Source organism: Peromyscus eremicus, chromosome 7 (assembly GCF_949786415.1).
Source record: "Peromyscus eremicus chromosome 7, PerEre_H2_v1, whole genome shotgun sequence".
NCBI classification, from domain to species: domain Eukaryota; kingdom Metazoa; phylum Chordata; class Mammalia; order Rodentia; family Cricetidae; genus Peromyscus; species Peromyscus eremicus.
Window position 1 is genome coordinate 5,803,976 of NC_081422.1, and position 27,395 is coordinate 5,831,370.

The 27,395-nt window shown below is 44.0% G+C and overlaps 1 protein-coding gene across 1 annotated transcript in view; it reads left to right on the forward strand.

Moving 5' to 3' along the window:
* The window catches only part of Trpc6 (transient receptor potential cation channel subfamily C member 6), a 116,769-nt gene extending 102,610 nt beyond the window's left edge, over nucleotides 1-14,159 (forward strand). Inside the window, exons 9-13 of the mRNA XM_059267216.1 lie at nucleotides 907-1,110; nucleotides 2,678-2,752; nucleotides 11,363-11,443; nucleotides 12,921-12,996; nucleotides 13,834-14,159. Coding sequence (XP_059123199.1) covers nucleotides 907-1,110; nucleotides 2,678-2,752; nucleotides 11,363-11,443; nucleotides 12,921-12,996; nucleotides 13,834-13,985 — 588 coding nt within the window. The 3' untranslated portion in view covers nucleotides 13,986-14,159. The remainder of the gene's footprint in view (nucleotides 1-906; nucleotides 1,111-2,677; nucleotides 2,753-11,362; nucleotides 11,444-12,920; nucleotides 12,997-13,833) is intronic.
* The last annotated feature ends 13,236 nt before the right edge of the window (nucleotides 14,160-27,395 follow it).

Here is a 27,395-nt window from a genome sequence, read left to right on the forward strand (position 1 = left end):
TCTCCATGATTCATTATTTCTCCACTGTCCATGCTTGCTTGGTCAGTGTTGGTCTAGGAATGCAGACAAGCTTCACTTTCTTTTAAACACAGTATTGATGGAGTATTCTGAGTCAGCAGAGGATAAGGGATAGCACTGTCTAATTTCTTACTGTTTCTTAAAACCTGAAACACTGTATCAAGATGAAATTTTATTTTTTTTGGTGTTTTGTTGTTCTACTTCTTTTAGATACTGTCTCATGTAGTTCAGGTTAGCCTGGAGCTTGCTACATAGCAGAGGATGGCCTTGTGCTCCTGATCCTCTAGCTTCTACCTTCCAAGTATATATGCTACTGTACTTAGTGATGAATTAATTTTTTAGTCAACAATTATTGCTATCAGCCAGCTGTGGTGGCCTAACCCTGTAATCCCAACATTTGTGAGACTGAGGCAGACGGAGCAATATGAATTTCAGACCTGCTTGGACTATACAATAAGACTCTATTTCAAAATAACAGCAACAAAGGAAAAAATATTGTTTACAAATAATATACTGTCCAAATCTTTTTTTGAGTTACATTCAGAATTGATTATTTCTCAAATTGGTGATGACTGTTTGTATTCTAGAAATATTGATTCCAGAAATATCCTAAATGAATGAGTGACTGAATGAAGGATACATTTTTGCAGTGTTTTAGAAAGCACACTTGATACCTTGCATAGTATTTATAAACTCATGTGAATTTTGAGGTCAGTAGTCTAGGAAGCCTAGTAAAATCTGAAGCAGACTTCAGAATGAGAGTGTGGAGCCTTCAGCCTTAGGAATCAGGCTATGTACCTCTAGCCCTTGCCTCTTCTATGCACACAGTGTTCGAAGAACCTAATAATTCCATATTTCTTTGCTAAACAATCATGTCTATTTGTACAGGATGATGCTGATGTGGAGTGGAAGTTTGCAAGGGCCAAATTATGGTTTTCCTATTTTGAGGAGGGAAGAACACTTCCAGTCCCCTTCAATCTTGTGCCAAGTCCAAAGTCCCTGCTCTATCTCCTATTGAAATTTAAGAAATGGATGTCTGACCTGGTCCAGGGTCATAAGAAAGGCTTCCAAGAAGATGCAGAGATGAACAAGGTGATTAGCTTGATCATTTATCACTACAGTCATAATTGTTACCACCATGGTAACCACTGAGCAATAGCCTTTGAAGAAGCTTTCTGTGGATAAGCCATGTCCCTCCATTCTCATCCCTAGTAGCTACATATACGGTGCTCCTTGGTCTGGTGACTGTTTATAAAGGGCACACTGGACATTTCCTATGTAAAAACATGCAAGAGAAATGAAGTGTAACTAAATTAATACATTGTCTTGTGTAGACACTGAAATTGAGAGCATTTGGGGCTTTATTGTGCTGCTGGTGCCCCAAGTTTCTCACTTTGCTGTTAGTGATGTGCCAGCAGTTATCAATAGCTGATAGGAATTTGGCCATCTAACAACATCTGCATTGCAAAGTTCAGGGATGACTGCTCACACTCAACGTGGGAGGTCTGTGTCTGAAGCAAGGTGCTTGAAGAAAGAAGGTCTAAGATTACTGATTGGAAATAATAATCTCAGTAGGCAAGGTGATCTCAAGAAAGCATAGATGAGGAGTAGTGCTCCGATGGTGGGGTAGGAGGCTTTCAGTATGTTCAGATATATTTCAAACACATATACAATGCTGTGTATACATAGGATTGGAGACATGGGCTGAGTATAAACCAAGGAGGGGAGTTACACTAGCTGCTTCCAGTGGAGGTGGATCAGGATGGGGACATGAATGATAGAATGGAATGTATTCAAATAACTAACAGAGCTGTCTGTTTCTTCTGAAAAGGGATTTTGAAAGGAACAAGAATCTTTTTAGAGCATTCACTTTTTGGTTAGAGATTACAGGCTTTTTTTGTCTCTTCAAAAATGAGAAGAAAAGCAATGAGCAAAAGTTATAAATAGTTCAATCTCAGTTTTATGAAAGAACAAATTCATTTTGATAAGATCTACCCAGCAGAGCAGTGGATAATCTTAGGAAGCAGGGTGCCCCTGGAATTGTAGTTAACCAGTAAACTACAAATGTCTGACATTAGAAACCCAAAGCTGTTTCTCCCTAGACTGGGTGGGCCGTTGGACCGAATGGTTTGAGGTTTCTTGAAACGTTAAGATTCTGTCTTTGGATGGAAGGAAAATGTGTGCTCCCTTTGCACCAATTGTGTAGGACTCTAAGTCATGGGCAAGCTTCATGGGTTCTAGTTTCCTCTCCAGCAATAGGAATCAAAATTCTGTCTGTGTTGCAGAGATTAAGTAAAATAAATATTAAAAGTGCTTTGAAACTTCTAAATGCTTGTGCATAGAAATTTGGAGGAAGCAGCATTGATGGCCTTCCTCCAGATGGCTGATTTACAGGAGTCAGTGGGTTAAGTGGAAGACATTTTTCTTTACCCAATGTAATTAAATGTACAGTTGTCAGCTTTGATTAGAATTGTAACCTGAGAAAATTTAGTGTTTGAATAAATGTCCAAGAACTTGCCAAAAGGAAGACTCAAAAAGAATATGTTTCTCTCATTAAAACTTGCTGGGGAATTAGAGCAGGTAGCTTTTGGAATATGAAATGAAGAGTAAAAAAAAAAAGCCATGCAACTGGACTCATTTTAATATCTATCTTTAAAAGAGAAACGAAGAAAAGAAATTTGGAATTTTGGGAAGTCATGAAGACCTTTCAAAATTTTCACTTGACAAAAATCAGGTAAGATAACACTTGAAAATAGAAAGCCACACTTAGGTTGCCTATGATCACAGTTGTCTTGTCACAGAAAAAGACCAGTGTTTAGAAGCAACATTAAGGGATGGGTAGCAGGCGTTGGAGAGATGGCTCTGTGGTCAAGAGCACAGGCTGCTCTTCCAGAGGACCTGAGTTCAATTCCTAGCATCCACATGATGGCTCACAACCTTCTGTAACTTCCAGGGAATCTGATGCTCTCTTCTGGCCTCCACAGACACTGGGTATGCACAGACATGGATGCAGGCAAAACACTAATGCACATTTTAAAAAGTAAAAAAGAAATAGGTAGCAGATACAGTTATACTATTAACAACTATTATATCAAAAATTGTAATTGAGAATGTACCTATGTCTGTTTGCAAAAGGATATTAGTGTACATGTAAGCAGTGTGTTAACCATGAATTTGTGGGTCCTGACGGGTAGTGAGATACAAGGCACTGGGCCGGAGGGTTTGTTAACCATGCAGAGCACACAGCCAGTGATGTCTGTCAGGCATCAAGAAGCTGTTTGCTGAGGTACTGTGAGGATTCAACAGATGTGGCCAGTACAGTTCATAATGAGATAGGTATCTCGAGATACACCGGCCTCCTAATTTGGAGTCACCAAATCCTCAGTGATAAGATATTTACTCCCTTCCCTGTCAGTTATAAGTCACAGGGTTTTAAAAGACACCAAAGAGAAACTCAAGAAACTCGACAAAAGAAATGAGAAGAGCAGTTTGTCAGGAAGGAACCGAGTTCAGTTGCACATAATAAAAAGCCCAAATCATGGCGGGCAAAGCAAGGCAGCTGCCTTCCTGCTTCTGCTCTCATTTAACCTGCCCTGTGAGACAGTGTGCGGTGCTTGTTAAGGGTGAGTGGCTGGGGCCCTTCTGGAGTTTTCTCGTCATGGACACAAGATGACAGCTTTACCTCCTGTCATTACACTCCCTGTTGAGGTATGAAAGAGGAATATGTACAAAGAATGGCTGGCTAGCTCAATTCCAGAAGTACCTCGTAACTTCGTTATTCTGACTGGCCAGAAATGAGTTGTGCTGCTACCCCAAGGAAAGCAAAGACCCAGAGGAGGCCACTGTGCTCTGTTTTTAACTGAATATTTTATGTCCCATAGCAGAATACATATATGCTTAAGGTCTGAGTGACCATGATTCCCAGCCTCCCAGCTTTCTTTGTTACCATCTCAGCCACAAGTCTGTCAACCATTCCCACCTTAACCAGAACCTAAAGGACAAATCTAGAATAAGAGGACGTATGCCAGAAGCCCCACTCTCATTAGTAATTTCACTGGGAAGAATTTTCATGGACCAGGATCCCAAGCAGGAAGGATGGTAGTGGAAGGAGGTGTGTGTGTGTGTGTGTGTGTGTGTGTGTGTGTGTGTGTGTGTGTGTGTGACACACCCAGGAACCCATAAAGCCTGCTGCAACTTGGGGCTTTAGTTGCAGCAGTGGGGGCTGGGAGTGAAATCGCAGCAGGTGCAGTGAAATCACCTGTGGTCCCCAAGGCAGTCACCCCTAAGGAGTGTGGGGAATTGGCAGTCTTGCTATTCAAGTTGTTGTTTCTGTTGCCACTGAGACACCAGGCATTTTAAAATGGTATAGACAGGGGAGTCATGGAGTGAAATAAATAATAAGAGATCTATAAGGTCCATTTTCCCTGTGGAGAAGCTGGTGTGTTGGTTGGGGGGAAGTGGAGGAACTCTATCACTTCCAGCAGCTATGCTTGCTCTCCAACTTGTTTTTGCTCAGACTGATGTAGTTCAGTGCGTGCATGCGTGTGTGTGTGTGTGCGTGCGTGCGTGCGTGCGTGCATGCGTGTGTGTGTGTGTGTGTGTGTGTTGTTTACATTTTAAGGAACTGCAGGAAAAACAAGGGAAGAATGTGGCACAGACAGTATGTGGCTCACAACTCCAAAGTATTTAGTATCTGTTCACAGCAGAAGCTTCCTGCTCCTCAGCTTGTGGGGACGTTATGACAAGAACACTTTGAAGACACAGAGCATATTGAATATTTTGTAAGGGATTCCTCATAATAATGAATAACCGTAGGAGGGATGCTTACAAACACTACCTTGACAGTGCCTTCCTTGTTTTTAGAATGTAGACATCAAACACGCTGCCATCCCAGAGTGTTCACAACATCAAATCAGTCCGTGCAGATAAAGTGCTTACGACAATATCTGAGACAGAATAGAATACAGAGCTACTTAATTATCATCGCAAGAGTGGGAAGAACAAACACAGGCACACAGTTACAGTCACATGGGGAAATGAAAATGGGATTCAGCCTAAAAGTCCTAGAGAAAGGGTACAAACAGAAAATGAAGGGAGTCCAGCTGAGTAATGTAAATGGGTGTATCTGGAAAAAATAATTGGAAATAAGTGAATTAGCAAGTGGAAAAACAGTAATGATAATGGAAAATTATCATGCCATTTGGAAGCCAGCATACATTAATTGAGAAATGACACCAGCATTAGCATATGTTGGGTATGCTTGACAGTACACACACACACACACACACACACACACACACACACACATATCACCATTATATTGATTTTCCCATTACATTCCAGCTAAGAATTTGCACAAATTGCATGAGCTACTACAGTCTCAAAGGATGACTAAAGGGATAAAATATGCAGTAAGACATGTGATGGAAGTTGTTTTGTTACTTCTGTGTTAGTATCTGCCTCTCATTTTCCTTGGTAAAATCATACTGGTCATGGCATCGTAACCAATCCCAGGGGCAAGAAGAGGGTGTGAATGTCTAGGCAGCACAGGCTGTTTCTTAGTTGATCAAGTTGTGGAGTTTGGGGTGAGATGTTGATTCTGATGTCAGTTTAACAGGTCGAAAACCTTTTCAATAGGTCGTATACTATGGCAGCCACAGAGATGTGGCGTTCATATCTTTCTTCAAAACAGAGTCTGGTCATCTTGGGGTCATCTGGCAGCTTCTAGCTGTAGAATCTTTGAGATCTTGTCACTCCCTTGCTGTGACTGTGCCCTTTAGGTCCTAAGTACTTCTGTCCCACAGTGACCCCCACCCCATGAAGTCAAGACACTGGAATTGGGCTGGACTCCATGGGGCTGGCTGCTCTTCTAGACAATCTTCGTGCCTTTTCTGCTTTCACAGGTCAGCCAACCCTCAGTGTCGAGGGGAGCAGTGTATGGAGGGAAAGTGAGAGAGGGTAATGAGGGATAGAATGAGCAGAGCACATGATACACACATGTAAGGGTCATAGACAGAACCCATTATTTGTATGTGACAGGTTCATACATGCAATTCTGGATATATCTCAAACTTCTAATGCTGGCTTTGACACTTGCATCCTGGATGCTCAAATCAACACAAATGTCCATTTTCCTACCACGTGAGCATCTGGTTTCAAATGATTTTGTTTGAAAAAAAATAGTTTTAAATTAGTCCATTTATCTTGAAAAAAAACTGTTTCCCAGTGTTGCTGAAGGAGGCTCCTCTGGGAACATGCCGTTCTGTAGGTACAGATTCAAACTCCATGGTTCAGGCTTCATTACCCCATAGCTTGGCTTGGATGTTTTCATAAAGTTGGCCTCTAGGACGGCAGTTTGTGTTTTATCCAAGGCCTCTCTGACTGCTTGAAGATGGCAGTGTTTAATTAGCTGTGGAAATGCTGTCTTCTCGTTTGTTGCAGGCATACCATACAATCCACAGGATGAGCCAAGTAAAATTTCTTCTCAGTACTCACTGAGCAGGCCTTCTCATCTTCTGTCACATCCTTCATTTCAAATGTTTCCTGGCTTCGATGGAGGCTAGTGTTACCTTTTCAGACATACAGTGCAAAAGAAGCGTGTAATTGAAAACCAGTCTCTGCCATTCACCATTACACATGTAAACCTGCTAATGCAGAGTGATGTCTTGAATTCCTGCTCTGCTCCTGTTCCAGCACAGGTCACTACCAGGTTGTTTATATCACAGTGGGTTTTATGCCTTTGGGTAGTTTGTTCTGCCCTGGGTTTAGTGAGAGTATATATATATATATATATATATATATATATATATATATATATATATATATATATATATATATGATATACACTGGTTACACATCCAGGAATTATGGTTTTAGTCACTACTTAGGGTAGGAACTACTTAAAATGAAATCATCCAAAGAAGCAAGCATGTAAAATGCTGACCCATCTTTCTACATGATTTTGTGAGAATTCTCATGTGATTTCCTTTATACATTAAAACATGACAGAGGGTCCTGGAAATGTGTGCACTCACTAAGCTCTGGGGAAGCTGAGTGTGGTGGCTCATGTCTTTAATCCCAGTGCTCAGGTAGCAGAGACAGAAGGATTGCTGCTCAAGGCCCACCTGGTCTACATAGTGAGTCCTAGGCCACCCAGGGCTATGTAGTAAAAACATGTCTAAAAGAAAAGACTTTAAGATATCATTGTGGAGGAGCCACATTATATAATTTTCTAAATGACTTAGTCATAGGCTTGGATGCATCAATCAAAAACAACGTTTGGCAGAGTATCCCCAGTGTATATGAACTAGATCAGGACCATCTATGAACAGACTTCATACCATATAGTAGATACACATGCCTTTCTATAATAATAACAGATATTGGCAATACCTATCATTCCAAGCTGGAAAATCCATACTGCTTTTCTTTTGCAATATTATTTTCTCTATTCTGCACCTGAGGTCGCTGAGCTCTGAGAGGTGAAGTACTTTGCCTAAATTTCAGCCTTAGACAAGTGACAGTTAAAATCCAAGTCCACAGCCACTTAGTTCTAAAGCAGGGGGCTTCCTAACAGTGCACACTATGGTCCACCTCACATTTGCATTTTGAGAGGCCCGAGTACATCACCTCCACTGTCTTATTTCCTTGTGTTTTCCCAGGGTCCTGCAATTTAGTCCTTACAAAAATAAGACAGACTTCCAGAATTATCTGTAAGTTCAGGAAGGCAGGAACTTACTTTCTTCTCCACATTAATAATAAACATTTTATTTAATGTTACTCATGCATATTCTGTGGTCTGTAGGATTAAAAATGCTAATATAAAATATGAAATGAGAAAGGAAAAGTATAAAGAATGCAGAGACAGACTTGGGGCAGGCGTAGCTCATGACACAGCACCTACCTAGCATGCACAGACCCATGAATTTGAGCTCCATCTCTTCCAAAAATGCATAAAATATAATAATAGGATAGTTTTTTTAAAGAGCAGTCCATGCTTCATTCTGAACTGGAGAGTGAATATTTACAAACAGTAAGAACAAAGCTCGCACTCGGTCCTTTGCACCTTTACTGTAGCTGCGTCTCTAAATTTTAAACATTCTTCAGATTGCCATTGAATTCCCTGGTGTGAGCTGAAGGGCAAACAAGCTGTGGTACCATCTCTCTAGACTCTCAGCTGGCTGGGTAGCTGGCCATGGAGCCAGATGATAAATGAGGATTTTCTGCCACCAAGTGGTAACAATGCTTCTTTGCACGTTGGGTGCATTTCCTCTTACACATTATTTTCTTGCCTTATTCAATTAAAAAACTGATTTGTTGAGTTGTTATACTGGAAAAATAACAATATCATTTTTCTGAAATAACATTTCATCCCAAACCTGATATTTCAAAACAGAATTAGCCACAAAACAATTGGTATGAATTAATATGTGCCTGCTTGTGAACCATCAGTCTCTGAGTTGGTTCCTAGTCAGGAACGATTTTGCCATTGATGCCCCCACAAGGATACATTTGATTTGGAGATACTTGGGCTTGTTACACAGGGGTAGGGGCTGCTATCTGCATCTATGGCTTAGGAACTAGGCATGCTGCTAAACACTATACAACACATAGGACACTGCCCACAGTGAAGACTTTTCCAGAGCGTGATATTGATCTTGATATTGCTGTGACTGAAAAAGCAAGGTTTTGTCCACCTGGCATGCATTTGAGAGGGAACGTGGGAATATACCATAGTTTTGGGCCCCAGGCCTTAAGATCAGCACCTTAGAAAGCCACATCTGTGCTCTTCCACACACAAGCCTTCCTTGCACTATTACCATCCCTGTGTAACCTGTCTATGACAGCCTGTAAGACATCTGCTTATGCCCTGAAACTATTCCTTGTGTTTCCAATACATGTTTACCATGAAGCTAAGCTACCACCACCTGGCTAAGATCTCATATTGGACATGTCCAACTCAACCAAAACTTCACAACCCCAGTACATCCAACTGGTGATGAAAACCACCCATCATTTCATTCTTTACACAAGACAGCAATGTTTGAGCACCTGCTGTATGTCAGTGCTGCCACAGGGCCCTGAAATAAACTTCTGCCAAGACCAAAAACATAAAAAAAACAACCATGCAAGCAAACCAGTGTAAGAATCATGAGCAGTTCTGACAGGTGCTGTGAAGAAAACAAAAGGCGTGGCCAGTTCAGGATCGTTGTTATCATGAAGTGGGCAAGAAAGCTTTTCTAAAGAGCTTATGCCTTAAGCTAAAATCTCAGTGATCTTACTGAGCAATTTTGCTAGCAAAAGGAAGGAAAGGTTTTAGGGATGGCAAACACAATGGCCTTTAATTTGGAGAGCAAATGAAAGATGACCCATGTGACATTCACAAACTATTAGGTTAAAAGGAAAGATTATCTTTTCAGGTCCATCTTCACAGAGGATTGACATGTCAGAGTATGCATAACCAGAGATCCTTGTTCTCAAAGCTTCCAATATGCAGAAGTTTCACTTTGCTGTCTCATTTCCACCTACTGCTTGCTGTACTGGGGTGTTTAAGATAAGAAAGATCATGACCCTGAGTTCGCTACGCAGTAAATAAACCAAAAGCATGAATCATAAGGATTCCTTTTATCTAGGTTCTTCCCATGGATTATGCAGTAAATAAACCAAAAGCATGAATCATAAGGATTCCTTTTATCTAGGTTCTTCCCGTGGATTATGAGGCTGCCCTCACCCTCCATGCTCTCTAGTAACTTGGGTGGTAGAGAGGTGGATGCTAGCTTGAACCCAAGCTTTCAGAAACAGACTGTACTTTAAAAGCCATTGTGTCCTAAAATGCCAGAGATGCTGTGTTGAAGCTTCCTGTCATTTCATGACTTCCTAAGTTAGGGAGGGACAGTAGACATCAAGGAGACCACACCTTTCATTATCAAGGGATGCTAGCAAGGCTAAGTGTCCTGCCTAGGGTTCTGTAGCAAATAGGGGAGGGAGGGAGAAGCCACGTTAGAACCTGTCTCCAAGTTCCCACCAGGTCTTCTTTTCAATTACCCTTACTGCATATTCTTGCTTAATTTGGTAAATTGTAGCACAGTATCCCAATGATTTTAAAAGTCAACACGAATTAATACATAGATATTTTGCTGAAATTTTCAAAGGAGACGAAAAAAGAGGAAGCGCTGCTTTCAAACTATACATCGTCTCTGGTTCTCATCAGCATCGCTGTGCTCATCTGCCTGCTGGTGGCATTTTGCTAGGCCAGCATGATTTATGCTCCTCTTTCAATATCTGGAGTCTGACACAGTTCCCTCTGGGCGGAAAACCCTGGGCGAATGTTTGCTCCAGGGATACGTGTGTGGGCACGCTACTTAATGGGGCACGAGAGTCAAAATGGCTCCATATGCACAGATACACTCACATTCAGCAGACTATTAGGTCACATATGTAACTAATAAGCTTGCACATTATTTACAGCACAAATCTCTGCTGTTCTAACAGAGCATGTTGGTATGAGAGAATCATTACATGGAAGTCAAAGCAAGGGACTCTCCTGATGGGCACAAAATGTCACAAGGGCATGCAACGTGAATGACTTCCCGGGCAGTTGGAGGGGTTTCATTCCCTTGGAAGACACTTTATCCCTTCGATGTACAGATTTAGAAGTATTCTGTCATGCTCAAATCCTCATGTTTATTTGTAAAAATCACTTTTTCTTCTAGAAGCAATGCATTAAAGAGTTCTCAGTCAGCCTCTTAGTGTGCTAATGTAGTTGGGCACATTTACTGCATATAACCCAAATTCATTGTCTTTCTTCAAACGTGCTGCCACAATGAAACTTTAGCGAAGAGTGCAGTTGGAAGGGGACACTGTCCAGATGTCAAAATTGAGATGGTTTATAAGAGCTGCCATGGCACCTGACTTCTGTCTGGTCAGGTGCCCTGGTGACCTGGTGAGACTTGGAGGCAGGTGTGAGTGTGGCAATCAGACAGTGTCCGTCTTCTCACCGGTGACTGGGATACCAGCACCAGGAAGTCCCCCCACATTTGCTTCTCCATTCACCACACATCTACCTGTTGCAAGGCTGCAACAAGACTCATAGAACACTGTCATGAGGGCCACCAAGTCTGAGAGGCTCCACACACAATCTCCAGCAGCAACAGAGGGGTTCAACACCCTTGCAAGACCACTTCTTGTATCTTATAAGCAGAACATAGCAATTAAGACAAATGGCCCTATCCATACAGATATGCTCGTTTGAGTACACCAGACTACTGGCGCACCCATATGACTAATAATCTCTTACACATTGCTTACAATGAGAGTTAATGAGGATCTCTGATTCCTTTTGTAGCTGGCACAGAAACAGTCAAGCATAAGGAGCTCGGAAGACTTCCGTTTAAACAGCTTCAGTAGTCCTCCAAGGCAATACCAGGTAAGCACAAACTCAAGACTTGAGGCTAGCTCTTTGCTCGGCTCGGGTTCTCAAGCTCTGCACTTTGTTAAATTAAAATAAAATGTCAGGGCATGTTCTAAACATCAGAAGGATGTTTAGAACGGCTTATGGTGCAACTATCATGTGCCTGGTACTTTCTAAGTGAGGAATATGTAAGTAGATAATCACACAGCTTAGAGACCAGGTTCTTTTTAAAAGGCTAACCTTTCAAAACAATAATGAGGGGCTACAGGAATATCTCAACTTAGGAGTATGCACTGCTCTTACAGAGGACCCAAGTTTGGTTCCCAGCATCCCCACAGCAGCTCACAACTGCCTCAAACTCCGGCTCCACGGCATCTGACCCCTCTTTTGACCTCAAAGGGTACCTACACTCTTGTGCATATACCTGCACACATTTACACATACGTATACATGATTAAAAGTGAAAATAAATCTTTAAAAATAAAACTAAAGAGCACAATTTACTTCACAGTCTCCTACTGTGAAATAAAGATGGCTTACTTGTGAATGTTCTATCTACTGATTGTATATGTGTATGCATGTGTACAGTTTTATACATGCTAATATTCTGTAATATTTGTGGCATGTCATACACATGAATTAATAGTAAGGTGTTCTATATATAGTTCTATAGTGTGTGCTTTCACTCTACAACATATATACCCACGATGTATTCGTTTGTAGAAATAAAGGACAATTTACTGAAACAGTTCACCATTGATGGACATTTAAGTTTTCCTTTACTGCTTTTGTAAGTAACACTACTGAAAACACACACACATCTCCACAACAAACTGTCCTTACGTGAAGTTCTTTAACAGAATTGCATTCATCACCTTTTACACACCAAACTATGTCCTTATGTGAATTTCTCCAACAGAACTGTATTAGTCACCTTTTAATTTGTGGTAAGACTTGGTTTCATAATGTAAGAACTTCCTGCACTATTGTTGTGTTTCTTAAATTGCATTTAATATATATTTATAGTTATACATAAACCAAAGAACTAGAGAAACCTTATTACGTTGAAACTGGTGGTTCTTAAAGCAACTGTACAATCAAAAGTGGCTACAATTCTTGGTAGGGTAGGGGAAATAAACAACTGGGCACTGTTTAATTCCTTACTTCCTCAAAGAGCTCTGCACAGTCTTGGACCTATCTGACAGGAAGTCTGTGCTCTGCCTTCAAATCACACAAGAGAGGCACAAAGTATTTGGTGTTTGCTCTCTGCTATTCCTCTTTTTGAGAATTAATGTTTGAGTCATTAGCCCAAGTAACATGACAGTTGCTTTCATAAGAAAAATAAAATATGGAGATACATACTCCTTGTGGGCTAAATCTTACCCGATTTTGATAGCCATCACTTCTAGAGACAGGTAGACCAGAAGCCTATTCCAAATGAGATGTTTGCATGAACATGCTGCTGAAATGGATTTCTCTTTTTCCTGTCTAGAAAATCATGAAAAGACTCATTAAAAGATATGTATTGCAGGCTCAGATTGATAAGGAGAGTGATGAAGTGAATGAAGGTGAGTTGAACATAAGGACAAAGCTTTCCTTTGTGAGCTGGGCTGTGTCCTGATGTAGAGGTGAGAGAGCCTCAGGCAGCCATATAGAATAGGCTCTCTCCACCTGTGTTTGCTCTTCCCATCGCTGTGACAGCACACCTGACAGAACACTTTAGGGCCCTTTATTCTGATCACTGTTTGGGGGATCACCCACCTTGCGGGGGGCAGTTTGAGGGGTCAGTCCTCTAGGCCTGTGAAGGAGTGCTATGGCAAGAACGGTAGAGCGCCATTCTACTGTGTGTCTGCTGTCAGGAAGCAGACGGAGGTGACTGTCTGCACTCAGCTCACGTTCTCCCTTTCATGCCACTGGCACTCTTGCCCAGGGAATGGTGCTGCCCACAGTTTTGATACATCTTCCCACGACAGTTACCCCAACCCACAGGTTACTCCCATACTAGTCCAGATGCCAGTCAGTCTCCAAGGTGATTCTAGAGCTTGTCAAGTTGACAGTCGGTGTTAGTCCTCTCCACAGCCAACAAGGCCACAAAATACCAGGGAACAAGTCCTTTGTCTGCAGATGGTACAGACTTAGATAAAACATCCTTATTTTATGGGGTCCTTGGTGAAGGTGCCTGGGAAAGGTGAGAGGCTGCTACCCCAAGTGCAATATTCTCCAAATCACTAAAATTCTGCTGTAATTACTTTTCCTATCTGAGGAAATAGAAACCTACTCTGATTGGGAAGTTATTTCCATTGAAAAGATTCAGAATACAGTCAGGGCTGTCTTTATCCTACCCTGGAATCACTGGTTTGCTTTCACAGTCATGGTTGACATCTTTTCTCTCTCCCTCTTCCCAGGGGAACTGAAGGAGATCAAGCAGGACATCTCAAGTCTCCGTTATGAACTCCTTGAAGAAAAATCTCAGAACACAGAAGACCTAGCAGAACTTATTCGAAAACTGGGGGAGAGATTGTCCTTAGAGGCCAAACAGGAGGAAAGTCACAGATAATGTGAAGCCCCTCAGAAATGCATATTTATTTCTCCACTCGAAGCCATATTATTTTCTGATTTATTTTTTTAAGTGCCAATGATAAACAGTATGTTGAATGATAACTTGGATCATCTAGAGTCCTAATGTCAACATTTTTTGGTGATTAAATTGCACTGTTGAGGCTAAAGATTACAGACTGTGTTGAGAAGTCCGCTTGGTTCCTTGGAGCTTGTGTTCTGGGTAGCTTTCTTGTAGGGTGGGGTGGGTGAGATGAGGGAGGGAGAGTAACTTGTGCTCCTGTGAAGGTCTCGGGAATGGGTCTTAGATGGCAGGGGCAGGCTTAGGTTGCTCCCTGTGTGGCTCCTCTGACAAAGTGAGTTCAGGCATCTTCTTTCCCTGTTGGGGACTTCCAACCCTGGAATACGGAGGAAAATAATCTATTTAAAGAGCGTTGTAACCACCATCTAGCTACTTAATATAATTGATACTACCTGTTCCAAATGAGTTTAGAGCCCCGTGTGGTGGCAAACACCTGTCACACCAGCACTTGGCGGATAGAGTGAGGTTTAGAATTCAAGGTCAGCCTTGGCTATACAGTGAGATTCCATGGCCTACATGAGACCATGTCTAAAAATCAAAACAAAATAAGCTTATGCCTGTGTTCAATTTTCTGCCTCATCTGTTCAAAACATTATATTTAACAATGAAAACGTGTTTTCTCAGCTAATGCCCAAAACATGGCCCAGTTTTCTCTCTGTCTCTGTCTCCCGCCACTCTCTCTGATGTGTGTGTGTGTGTGTGTGTGTGTGTGTGTGTGTGTGTGTGTGTGTGCATGTGCATACACTCATGAACTTGTGTGTGAATTTATGTGTTTGTGCATACACAACATGCTTGCCTTCTTTTATAACTAATTTGAACACTCAAAAGCCCTTTATTATGACTTTTTAAATTGTAACCAAAAGTTACTATTCAATAAGAACTTTTTTTGTTACAGTAGTGTCGAAGTCCCAAACACTATATTTCTTTGGTTCAGTGGCAGCACAATTCTGCGCCATTTCTAAGGACATTTACAGACAAACCTGATATTCAGCCTTTGACTTTAAGCAGCCATGTGGGAATTTGCAAACACTCACTCGTTATCTCCACTGTGGTCTACTCTGTTCCCCAAACATATAAACAAAGTTTTGTATTCATTTCCATTCACTAAGTGGCTGTTGTTATATTTATTGACACTGTGATCCAGTATCTTAAATAACTAGAAACCAGCAGTTAAGGGTCATCATCTTACCCAAAGACTCAATCTTCAGATGCTGCCTGCTTTAACTGAAATGCTGCTTTGAGTTCAGCAGAAGCATGTCTTTTAACTTCCCTCATAGGTGGCAAAAACAGAACATCTGTTCAGCACCAAGTGTGGCTGAATCAAAGGACATCTGTAGAACCAGCTTAGAGCACACAGTTGAAAATTTATATTCAGTGCTTTTGATATTTGTAGTTGTTTCTTATTGATAAAATTACACTGATAAAAGCAGAGGTCCATCTTCAAATCATGTGTGACAATATTTAATTAGCAATTGTGAAAAATAAGAACCAAAAGACAACCTCATACCAAGTGCTGTATCTGCAAGTTCAAATAATGCAACATCCACAGACTTTGTGTGTTGTGCTATTCAAGAGATTGGCTTCTGTGCCAAGGACTGTGGAACAGTGACTAGGCTGAACTGCAGGGAGCTCCAGAAGAGATGTTCAGACTCCTGTGTCTCCAAGGAGATTAACTTGAGAAGGCACTTTGGAGAAGGTGTCATGGCGGTGGGTCCCCAGGAGAAGGTGTCATGGCGGGAAGGTGTCATGGCGGTGGGTCCCCAGGAGAAGGTGTCATGGCGGGAAGGTGTCATGGCGGTGGGTCCCCAGGAGAAGGTGTCATGGCGGTGGGTCCCCAGGAGAAGGTGTCATGGCTGTGGGTCCCCAGGAGAAGGTGTCACGGCTGTGGGTCCCCAGGAGAAGGTGTCACGGCTGTGGGTCCCCAAAAGAAGGTGTCATGGCGGTGGGTCCCCAGGAGAAGGTGTCATGGCGGTGGGTCCCCAGGAGAAGGTGTCATGGCGGTGGGTCCCCAGGAGAAGGTGTCATGGCAGTGGGTCCCCAGGAGAAGGTGTCATGGCGGTGGGTCCCCAGAAGAAGGGCAGCATGGCTGTGGGTCCCCAGGAGCAGGTGTCATGGCTGTGGGACCCCAGGAGAAGGTGTCATGGCGGTGGGTTCCCAGGAGAAGGTGTCATGGCTGTGGGTCCCCAGGAGAAGGTGTCATGGCAGTGGGTCCCCAGGAGAAGGTGTCATGGTGGTGGGTCCCCAGGAGAAGGGCAGCATGGCTGTGGGTCCCCAGGAGAAGGTGTCATGGCGGTGGGTCCCCAGGAGAAGGTGTCATGGTGGTGGGTCCCCAGGAGAAGGTGTCATGGTGGTGGGTCCCCAGGAGAAGGTGTCATGGCTGTGGGTCCCCAGGAGAAGGTGTCATGGCGGTGGTCCCCAGAAGAAGGTGTCATGGCGGTGGGTCCGCAGGAGAAGGTTTATGGCGGTGGGTTCCCAGGAGAAGGTGTCATGGCTGTGGGTCCCCAGGAGAAGGTGTCATGGCGGTGGGTCCCCAGGAGAAGGTGTCATGGCGGTGGGTCCCCAGGAGAAGGTGTCATGGCGGTGGGTCCCCAGGAGAAGGTGTCATGGTGGTGGGTCCCCAGGAGAAGGGCAGCATGGCTGTGGGTCCCCAGGAGAAGGTGTCATGGCGGTGGGTCCCCAGGAGAAGGTGTCATGGCGGTGGGTCCCCAGGAGAAGGTGTCATGGCGGTGGGTCCCCAGGAGAAGGTGTCATGGCGGTGGGTCCCCAGGAGAAGGTGTCATGGCTGTAGGTCCCCAGGAGAAGGTGTTATGGCGGTGGGTCCCCAAGAGAAGGGCAGTACGGCAGTGGGTTCCCAGGAAGCACCTCCTGTTACATGTTTCAGCAGTTTCTGCAGAGGGCAGCTGGATAAGAATGTGTTCTGGTTTCTTTTCAGCTGGAACATTAAAGAAAGACACCAAAATATATTAAAAGTTTAAAAATTCCAACAGCAACTTCTTTTAAGGCATATTGCTAAAGATTGACCCTAACATGACAAAGATCTCAGGATCACTGGTTTTTATGAACACAAATCATCGAAGACCATTATTCACATTGCAGACACCTCACCTGCTAAAAGAAATTTGGAATGTATCTGTCCCAGTTGCTCTTTCCTCTTGGAGACCTGGGTACCACCTGGAGGAGTGATTATGAAGTCTGACATAACCAGCAGCTGTTCCCTCCTGCCCAGCCCTGCCCTCTCCTTACCTAGTACCAGCGGCTTTATTGCCAGTGAGCAGATCAAAAGCTGTTGCATGTACATGCATGGCTTTGCCTCCTCATTTCACTGTGTCCTCACATGGTAGATGGGGCCATGCCATTCTTTGGGGTCTCTTTCACAAGATCCCTAATCCCATTCATGAGGCACCAACCCTTGCACTAATACTTCCCAAAAGCTCTGTCTCTTTTCATGCACTGTGGTGATATTTTATTTGTGCAGCCCACTAAAGTTTATCTGAGGATCAGAGGAAAAAGCCAGCCACTATATTAAACATAGAAGTCAGGCAATGGTAGAATATACCTTTAATCTTATCACTTGGGAGGCAGGGATTTGTCTGGATCTCTGTGAGTTCAAAGCCATACTGGGAACAGAGCCAAGTGTGGTGAGACACGCCTTTATTCCCAGCACTAACCATAGAGGTCTGGAGGTCTGTACAGACGGGCAGGAAGAGGAAGTGATGTAGCTGGACACAGAGAGTAAATGAGATAGCAGAACAGAAAGGCATATAGGCATGGGTATACAGGAAGTAGGTCTCTTTGGAGATGGAGGTGTCAGTGAGGTGAGGTCAGCTTGCGGCTTTTCCTATTCCTCTGATTTCTCAGGTTTTCACTCCTATATCTAACTCTGGGTTTTTGTTTAATAAGTCCATTTAGCAAATTTGACTACAATCCACAGTCAGGAAGCAGAGCGAGATGAATGTCAGTGCTCAGCCCACTTTGATTCATATTTGTCTGCAATGTCAGCGTATAAAATGATGTCATCCACCTTAATGTGGTCTTTTTACCTCAGTTGGTACAATCTTGATACTCCCTCATAGGTGTGTCCAGAGCTGTGTCCTAGAAGAGTCTAGATTTTGTCAAGTTGATGATCCATGTAGACCATCACAGTCATCTCCCCAGACACCTTTGTCAAGTTGATGATCCATGTAGACCACCATAGTTACCTCCCCAGACACCTTTGTCAAGTTGGTGATCCATGTAGACCACCACAGTCACCTCCTCAGTCTCCTTTGCCTTGTGGCTTGGATTTTAACATAATTTGAGAAGCAGACACAAATATTCAGACCACTCATGTGTATGCACAGAATCTTTTTGTTTTACATGCATACCTGGGAGCAAGGACTATTCTTGTCTGTTGGTAAACTGTAGGGAGAGTGTACAGAAGTGGGTGGATGGACATGCTCCTGTCTGTTGATAAACTGCAGGGAGTGTACAGAAGTGGGTGGATGGACATGCCCTTTAGGAAACACAAGAACATCATGGCTGTTTTCTCTAAATCTCTAGAGAAAACCTTGATGCTGACATTCAGGAAGTGAGTCTTAAACTTCACTAGCTGGCATTTTGATTCTAATTTTTGTCCATGAAATAGACTCTCATATTGCCACAAGAAAAAACTTTTCATCAGAATAAATTAAGTTCCTTATTACCATGTGTTGGTCTAAAGCAGTGTGGAGGTCCTTCACTGTGCCTTAACCTTTTCAGTAGTCTTTGATTTGCTGCCTGACATTTACCCTCCTCTTCTCTTCAGAAGGTGGACTTCCACTAGAATATCGGAAAAGGTCAAATTTTAGAGTGCTTCCTTGTATCTAAAAAAGGGTTCAATTGTGTCCACTTTACTGCTATAATTTGCTAACATACAGAAGAGGACACATGTGGAAGAGTACACACACATCTACATATAATCCATTATATATAATAAATGACGGTACCACCTACCTATACATACATGTGTATGTGATCAAAGACATTTGCAAATCAAGGCTGTCTGAGACATCATATGTATTTTCTTTCTCTTCTTATGCATCCTTTCCTTTTAGTTTTTATTATTTCGATAATTTACCCCCTCTCTAGTCTCTGTTATCTCCTCTTCTAAAATCATCTTGGCCTAAGAGTTCATAATATAGATCCAAAGCCAGAATGTGTGGGTTCAAATCCCAGCACTGGCAATTTCCAGCTGAGCATTCTTTACCATTTTCCTATTTTTCTGGTCTATAGCATCCCATTTTGTATAGGTGGAGAGCTATTGCCATCTCCTCCACTGAGTTATGTTGAAGGTAAGTTTGGACGTTTTAGATTCAGACAGTAGTACTTGGAACATAGTAAGTCTTCATTTAGCAGTAGCAATTTTACAAAAATGATGTGGCTAAAAAAATATTTTTCTAGGGCTGGGGGTGACTAGCATTGGTAGACTGCTCACCTAATGTGCATGAGGCTCTGGGTTTGGACATCAACATCACACAACTGGGTGCCATGGTGCTTGGTTGTAATCTCAGAATTGAGAGGTAGAAGAAGGAGGGTCAGAAGTTGAAGGTCATTCTTGGCTACACAGTAAATTCAAAATTAGCCTGAGCTACACGAGACCCTGCCTCAAAAAAGGAACATGGGATGAACAAACTCCTTTTTCCATTATGTCTTAGCCTATTCCACCTTAAGCCTCATAAAACCAAGTGCCATTCAAGTTTTTGACTTGCATTTCCCTGGTCAGCTCCTATATCATGCCTGGAGCATTGAGTTAAGAAGGAACCTGGGGCCCTAGCTAGAATTAGTAGAGAAGCATGACAGAGGAGTTATGTCTGTCGAATGCAAGACTGGCCTACACATGCCTGTCATACTTTAAAAAATAGATGGCCCACATTTGAACAGTATTTGGGAAAATTTCATGGTGCTTTTGCTATTTTGCATCCTAATAATGCATTTTTTTAACTAATGGCATCCAAAGGTTGTTTGGGATGAGGACTATGTTAGCTCCTGTTCATAACACTTCTACTGGGAGCTTGTCACACTGGTGGGAATGTTCTGGATGTGGCTTTCAGTAACAGAGACAAAGTGTAAGCAGTTTCTCTGTAATGGCGTAGGGGCTGCCAGTGAAGTGCAGGGCTCCTGTTCTCTGAAGAAACTGTGAATGCTCATGAGGGAGCTTATAGATCCTCAGTGGAGAAGGAAATCTGGGCTGATTCTGTTATGTTCAAACTTCCTGCTACAGTCTGTGGTTTCTTCTTTCTTAGAAGACATGCTGGACATTGCTCAGATGCCAGTGGGCTGACTCCAGGGTGGTTTCAAGTCCCCTTGAAGTATGACCATTTAATTTGCTCACTTTGTCCCTCTGTTTAATCAGAAAGCCATCCTTCAGCTCAAGAGAACAAAATTCCCTTCCACATGCCACATGTTTGTTGTTAATTCACTGTTCGACACCTACCTGGTTGCTTCAGCAGCACAGTCCAGTCTCCACTGTTATCACCAGTGGGAAGGGTCACACCCTGGCTCTCCTCATTTTGTTTGTCATGTGCTCACACAGCTCGTATCAGCATGTCACTTCCCCTGGATTCTGTCTGCTGCTGGACCTCATTATGTTTCTTACATATCTCCAATAAGTCAGGTGTGACTATGCAATTGTATTTAAGGTTTTTCTATTAAAGCCTTGGCATCTTCCTGATGGTTTAGGAGCTCAATGAAGCCCTGTGAGTGAAATCTGTGTGTGAATCTTCACAGGTCCCAAGAGACCTTTGAACATTCCTCAGTCTGGACAAATCAATATTGATGGTGTTGGATAAAAGTGTTTCATATATTAAAGGATCCATAGTTTGGCTTTGGTGTAAAAACCCAAACTCTTGGGTGTTCTGGTCCAGAGTTGTGGCACTAGGTGGTCATGGCGATTCCTTACAGAGATTCATTTATACTGGGAATCAGAATTTAGACTTGAATGTTGATCTGTCTGTTGCAGCCTGTGACCAGTAAGATAATTTACATCATTCTGCCTTCCCTCTCTTCTCCAGTTCTGCAGCAGCATCCTTTGAGTATTTTACAGCATTTAGGGAGGATTACAAACTATCCATCAGAAATGCACGGTCAGGCCACTTCACTGCAGTAGCACTGTCCTGAGTGTCTTGGCCTGTGCTTTGCAGACCAGTGTCTGATGGTCACTTCCGCCCCAGGCTTACCAAAACTCCAATTAGACTGACACAAGGCGTTCATGGCTTATTCAGTCATTTCATTTAAAATCATGACAATAACTAAGATGTTTGTATCCTACTAGAGTTCTGAGATGTGCAGCTGGTTAAACACTGTGAACCCTCGGGAGAAGCCCCTACATGTGTGCTTGAGAGCGAGGGGAAGAGCTGGTTTTACATGTCAAAAGGTTTCCAGTGGGCTACAATGCTGCTGGAGAGGACGCTGCTCCAGTTGCACATGGTTGCTTGTATTCCTTTGGTTGACAGCATCAGAACATGCTCTACTGTCAGCATGGGATTCTGCATTTTCTTTCCATTTCAAAGGGATTATAACTCAATGGCTTCCTAACCCTGGCCTGGAACGAGTCCTGTGGACCTTTGAAGAACAAGATCTAGGTGTAATAACTACTGAGGGTGAGTGTAAGAAAAGGGCTAGAATGTAAGATCATTTTGTTTTGGCCACTTTATGATTAAACAAAACCACAGCAGTCTCTGGCCCGAGGGGTTGAAGGGAGGCATTGGAGAGCCTAAGGGAATGCAAGAGCCAGAATGTGCTTCATACAGTGCAGGAAGAAGCGCCTTTAGGGGTCTTGTGTTCTGAATCCATATTCTCATGGCCATCACAAAACCTTGCATAACCCCAAGAGACCTATGACCCCTGGAGCTATTTCACAGGCACTTTCAGAGGTGGCGGCAGTTTCAGTAGACTCAAAGAAGGCTTAACACATGGATGTGTTTATTGAGTGACTGGTCTGGTGCAGCTTGCAACCCCAATAGGGCTGGCAGCCTTCACCTGGGAGGACAAAAGAGGGCCAGGCCCCAGGTAGAGAAAGCGTCCTAGGGGACCAAGTTAAGGTCTGCTGGCCAAATACTCTGGCAGTGGCATCTCGGTAACCCCCTCAGGCTCCATGGCACCAAGACTTCATAAAGGGTGTGGGCCTCCAATGCTCTGGCAGCTGCCTCCGTCTTTCTGCACAAACCTGGCCAGATGCAGTTGTTTCCCTTATATGTAGTTGCTGGGCAGACCACATCGTTTCCTATCCAGATATGGAGGTCACAGTAACACAGGTCAAGCAGGCTGTGACAAGGCCTTGGAGGGACAGACAGGAAGTGGTTGGGCCTGCTGCTGCTGCTGTGCTGCTGTTGTTCAGAGAAATGGACAGAGAAGGATCTGGAAGGAAAGCCCCCATGCTGCCACTAACTTCCTGCTGGGAAGTCTGGGAAACTGTTGACTCTCCCCGAGGTCCTGCCTCCTCTGAGGTTGGAGTGAGGATTAAATAATGCATATACGAAGGGCTGTCTCTGAGAGCTGCATGCCTGAGTATCATTGCCAGGAAACAGGCCTTATCAGCTTCTGTATGTTGTCTACCCAAAACGTCCAAGTGAATTTTGAGATGCTATATACATTCTTATTAAACAATCCCAGGACAAAATTTGAGGTATGCATCTGGGTGATTAAATGCCAGGGTGAGACTCACACAGATCCACTCTCTGCGAGGTAGTAAGGAGATAAATTCAGGGCAGGAGTCCAGAACCACAAGAAGGAATGCATTCATTCTTGTGAGTAGTCATTTTATGGTCCTGTTTTAGCTCCAAAGTCCACTATAGTCTTGTCTTCCACATCTAACTGATATTTCCAGTGGAGATCCAGTCTATTGTGGGCTCTATTTTTGACATTTCTGGAGTCTTGATGGCAGTTAGTTAGCTATCAATCCTTTCACAGCCATATGCCTATTTGTAAACATCAAGTAGGTTACTGGAAAATGAACCTACACAAGCACTACTGTTGCCAGCTGGGGCTGCTGCCAGGCTGGGGTCGCTGGCCACCTTGATCACCTGTGTGATTCTTTAGGCTTGGGACTTGAGGTTCTCTAGAGCTTCTGTCCCACCAGAGATGTGGACTGTGAGCAGCAAGTACCTGACTCATTTGTGGTTCCATAGGCTTGTTCTGAGTGTTATGTGTGCTGGATGTTTCCCTGGATGAGACCAGTAACAAGGAAAACCTCTGCCTTCTCATGAGCCTAGGAGCCAGGAAGCTGAAGACCCATAATAGTAAAATGTGAAGTTTACTACAAGGAAGAATGAGGATGGGCCAGTGAGTTCCAATTTTAAGTAGAAAAACATCTGAAGGTGGCAGAGAAATAAATGAAGTAGAGGAGGAAGTTCCAGGAGGGAAAAGCCTGGGCAAAAGTCTTGCAGGCAGGGGCACAGGATGTTCTGGGGTTGCAACTGGAGAGCCAAAGGGTGGAGGACCGCAGTCCATTGGAGGTGGAGAAGGCCACAGGAAGGCTGTGGTTTCCACTCTGATGCAAAGCAGGATGCTGATGTCAGCTAAGGCAGTGTTTCTCTGCTGCCTGTTTCTTACCTTGCTTTCTGGAGGCTGAGCCTCTCCGTGCCTGATCTCACATTACCACCCCAGTGCAGCTTGGTGTGATACAGGGAGCAGCCGACTTGTCTAATGTCCCACTCACAGTGCGGTCCTTTGAGAGGCTCACACCTGGGTCCTTGTCACTCTCTGCGACCTCGCCTCCCTGTTTCATAGTTCCTTCTGCTGGCTAGCTGCGTCTGCTGCCCTCTTCCCGTTTCCTTTGACACAGGCTCTTCCGCCGCTAACAGGCCATGAAGTTGGACCTAACTGAGGGGTTTTCTGATTAACTGTGAGAAATCAGCGCAAGAGCAGTTAGGGGACTGCTTGGTGCTGAATGAGAAAGCTCCGCGCCTCACCGTCCTTCTTGTTCTGTCAGAGAATAAAACCAGCAAAGAACTCACCTCAGAATCCTTCTGTCAAAAAGAAAACTGATTAAATTCTTATGATATTGGTTTATTTATTGCATGTGTGCACACACTGTGTCCATGTGCCACGGAGCGTGGATGAGCAGAGGACAGAGTTGGTTCGCTCCTTCTGTATGTGGGAATCCAGGTGTTGAAACCAGGCTGCTGGGCTTGACTGCAAGTGCCTTTTACTCACCGAGTCATTATATCAGGCACAGAAACTGATTTTTATGAAATGAACGTGAAAATATCTTCTGTTTAGTTCCAGAAATTGACTTAAGCCAACATTTCAGGGCGTACCCCTGCGGTTGGACTGAAGCCAGCCCACTGCAGGGGTAGGCTGCATTCGAACTTATTCTCTAGCACCACCATGTGGTGATGGCGGGGTGATGAGCGCAGCCTTCCGTTTAGCGGGCGGGGCTGGATCGGGGCAACAAGAGAGCCTGGGTGGGCAGCTGAGCAGCCATGTGTGCCCTGGTACAGTCTGTCAAGCAGTGCAGGGCACTGTGACATAGACTGGCTCTATAACTGTCTGAGGTCACCCTCAGGTTCTCAGTGCTCATAATCCTGGAATTTGAGATGAGTCCCTGACAACTGTCTGAATAGCCAATGAAGTTAAGGCCTGACTTGCGCAATGGCCAGCTACTCTTCCTTTCTTCTTCTTGTTTTTCCCACCAATGATGGATGCTACCAACATACTTGGATTGTGAAGGCTTATGTGCTCAGATTTAATGTAACGCACAATACAATAATAAAGGGGTGTGTGTGCGTGTGTGCGTGTGTGCGTGTGTGCGTGTGTGCGTGTGTGTGTGTGTGAGAGAGAGAGAGAGAGAGAGAGAGAGAGAGAGAGAGAGGAGGGAGGGAGGGGAGGGAGAGAGAGGAGGGAGGGGGAGGGATGGAGAGAGAGAGAGAGAGAGAGAGAGAGAGAGAGAGAGAGAGAGGAGGGAGGGGGAGGGAGAGAGAGAGAGGAGGGAGGGGGAGGGATGGAGAGAGAGAGAGAGAGAGAGAGAGAGAGAGAGAGAGAGAGAGAGAGAGAGAGGTGCAAGTATTGAGAGGACAGAGGAGGACACCAGTCATCAGATGTCCTGTTCAGTCACTCTCACTGTCCTGCTGAGAAGAGGTCTCTCACTGAACCTGGAGCTGGACTGCCAGTCCGCAAACCCCAGCAGTTTTCTCTCTATCCTCCACAGTGCTGAGGTGACAGGTTCACATATGGCTACCCCAGATTTCTTTACATGGGCGTCTGGGACTCATCTTCAGGTTTTCACATTTATACAACAAGCACTCTTACTCCACAGACTCAATGTTTTTAACTTATTTCATCACTTAATTGTTGCCATTAAAAAGTTCTTTTTAAGTTGTCTAATATTTAGAAATAGTAACAACAGTTGTTATCTATTAAACCCAGGGAACAGGCAGAGTCTGTGGTGGGTCTTCCTCCACCTACATTATTTATTCAAATTTTCAGGAAAACTCCATCACGTAGATATTTTTCTAGAAGAGATGACAACATCTCAATCAGATCAGAGCCACACAGAGAATGTGTGGTAGCTTTGGGACTTAAATGCAGGTCCCCCTGGAAAGAGTAGGGGCATGGGGGAGAGCAGGTGCTGGAAACAGAAGGCCCCCACTTCATGGCTGCCTTTGCCTTTCTTGCTGGAGAAGGCTGTGTGCATGTTTAATGGTGTCGAGGCAGGTCTATTGCAGCATCGCCAACCTACTATGATATCTTCAGTTCCTATCCCAGCAAGAAAACAGCTCATCACCCCCCCCACTTTCACAGCCCCAGGAGAAAACGGATAGTTTGGAGGAGCTGTGATGTCCTGAAGTTATGAAAGCGTAAGGCCAGAGAGAAGCCTGGCTTTGTATTACCATGCCCAGGACTAAGACAGACAATATGCTTATTGTGATTGGATAGAAACACCTAAAACATGACACTGATGAACAAAGACCGGCCTGGCCCCCACTGCTTGAGAGATGCTTTAAGTTGAGGCTGGTCAAGTTCTCTTCCCTTCACTACTGAAAGGTGCATAACGGACACCATCTCTAATGGGAACCGGCGACCAAGGTTTACCACGGACCACAGAACTTGTGGCTCATAGCCTGTGACCCAAGCCAGGTTTAGCTCCCCTTCTCAGCAACCAAGAAAGGACAAATTAATGGTAGAAAGCAGAAAATGGAGATTTATCCAATGAGGTCACCCTGGGAAAAACAAAGAGACTCAGTGACCACTCCCATTACCTTATGGGTCCTGAAGGGAGACTGAAGCTTAGGTAGAGGGTCGAGGACATGCACATCGGAGTAGCCTGGACAAGGTGTGGCCCGGCCCACCATCGACCCATCGTTGTCTGGTCCAGTTACAGACACACAGAAGAATCTGATAAATGTGCAAAGTAAATGTTCAGCTTTCCTTGACAAACTTTCGACTCAATATGAAAAAGAATTACTTAGAGTCACCGTGCCCCCGTCACCACCTGTGTCCCATTTGGCTATTAAATTGTCCCTTTACCTAGAGCAAGGAACAAAGAGACTGGCCTCATGCTGCATGCTTGTCGACTGAATCCTGTTTTCTATGTGCTTCGTTTTGCTTCACACACATTTTTATTTCATGCTCACGTTGGTCCCCACATGGAGGCTGAGAGAAAAGGTGAACCATTGTTCTGAAAACCAGAACTGAAAGCCCGGCTCATTTAAGGCAAAGACTAGTACTTTCTGAATGCAAGACTATAATGACAGGAGAAGAGACTCTCAATGGGAGTGTGTGGAAGTCATCCTCAGACTCAGGTCAAGTTGCTCCTGTCTATCCGCATGAAGTTAGGAAAAGAACAAATTGTCTCTCCATTTGCCTGGCAAGGACAAGAACGAGCAGCATGGTGACAAAGCGTCACTAGAGGGCGCCATTGTCATCCTTGCAGGTGCATTGCTGCTTGCCCAGGAGATCAGCCCATGGCCCCTGAAGACAGACTTGGGCGAGGGGTCCCAGAGTTCCAGGACCATAAGGCTCAGGTCAGCTCTGCGTGAAATTTAGGACATCTCAGGCTTTATTACAGATACTTGGTCATCTTTGAAACGTCCCGCGCTTTGCTTTGTTTTGTGTTTGTAAACACTCCAGGAAGAGAGTTACTAGAAGAACGCTGAAGTGAGACTGAGACGCAGGAGCAGAAACAATAGCTCAAGATATTGATCTTGGAAAAGATGGAATTTATTCCTTTAGGAAGAAAAATTAGCCTATAAGAAACCAGCTTTGCCCAGTTCTGAAGCAAGAATGGAGACTCGAGTGATAAAGAATGATCTCTAATCCCATTCCGACCCACTGATATCCCCGGACCCCCGCTAATTCTAATTCTAATCCAAA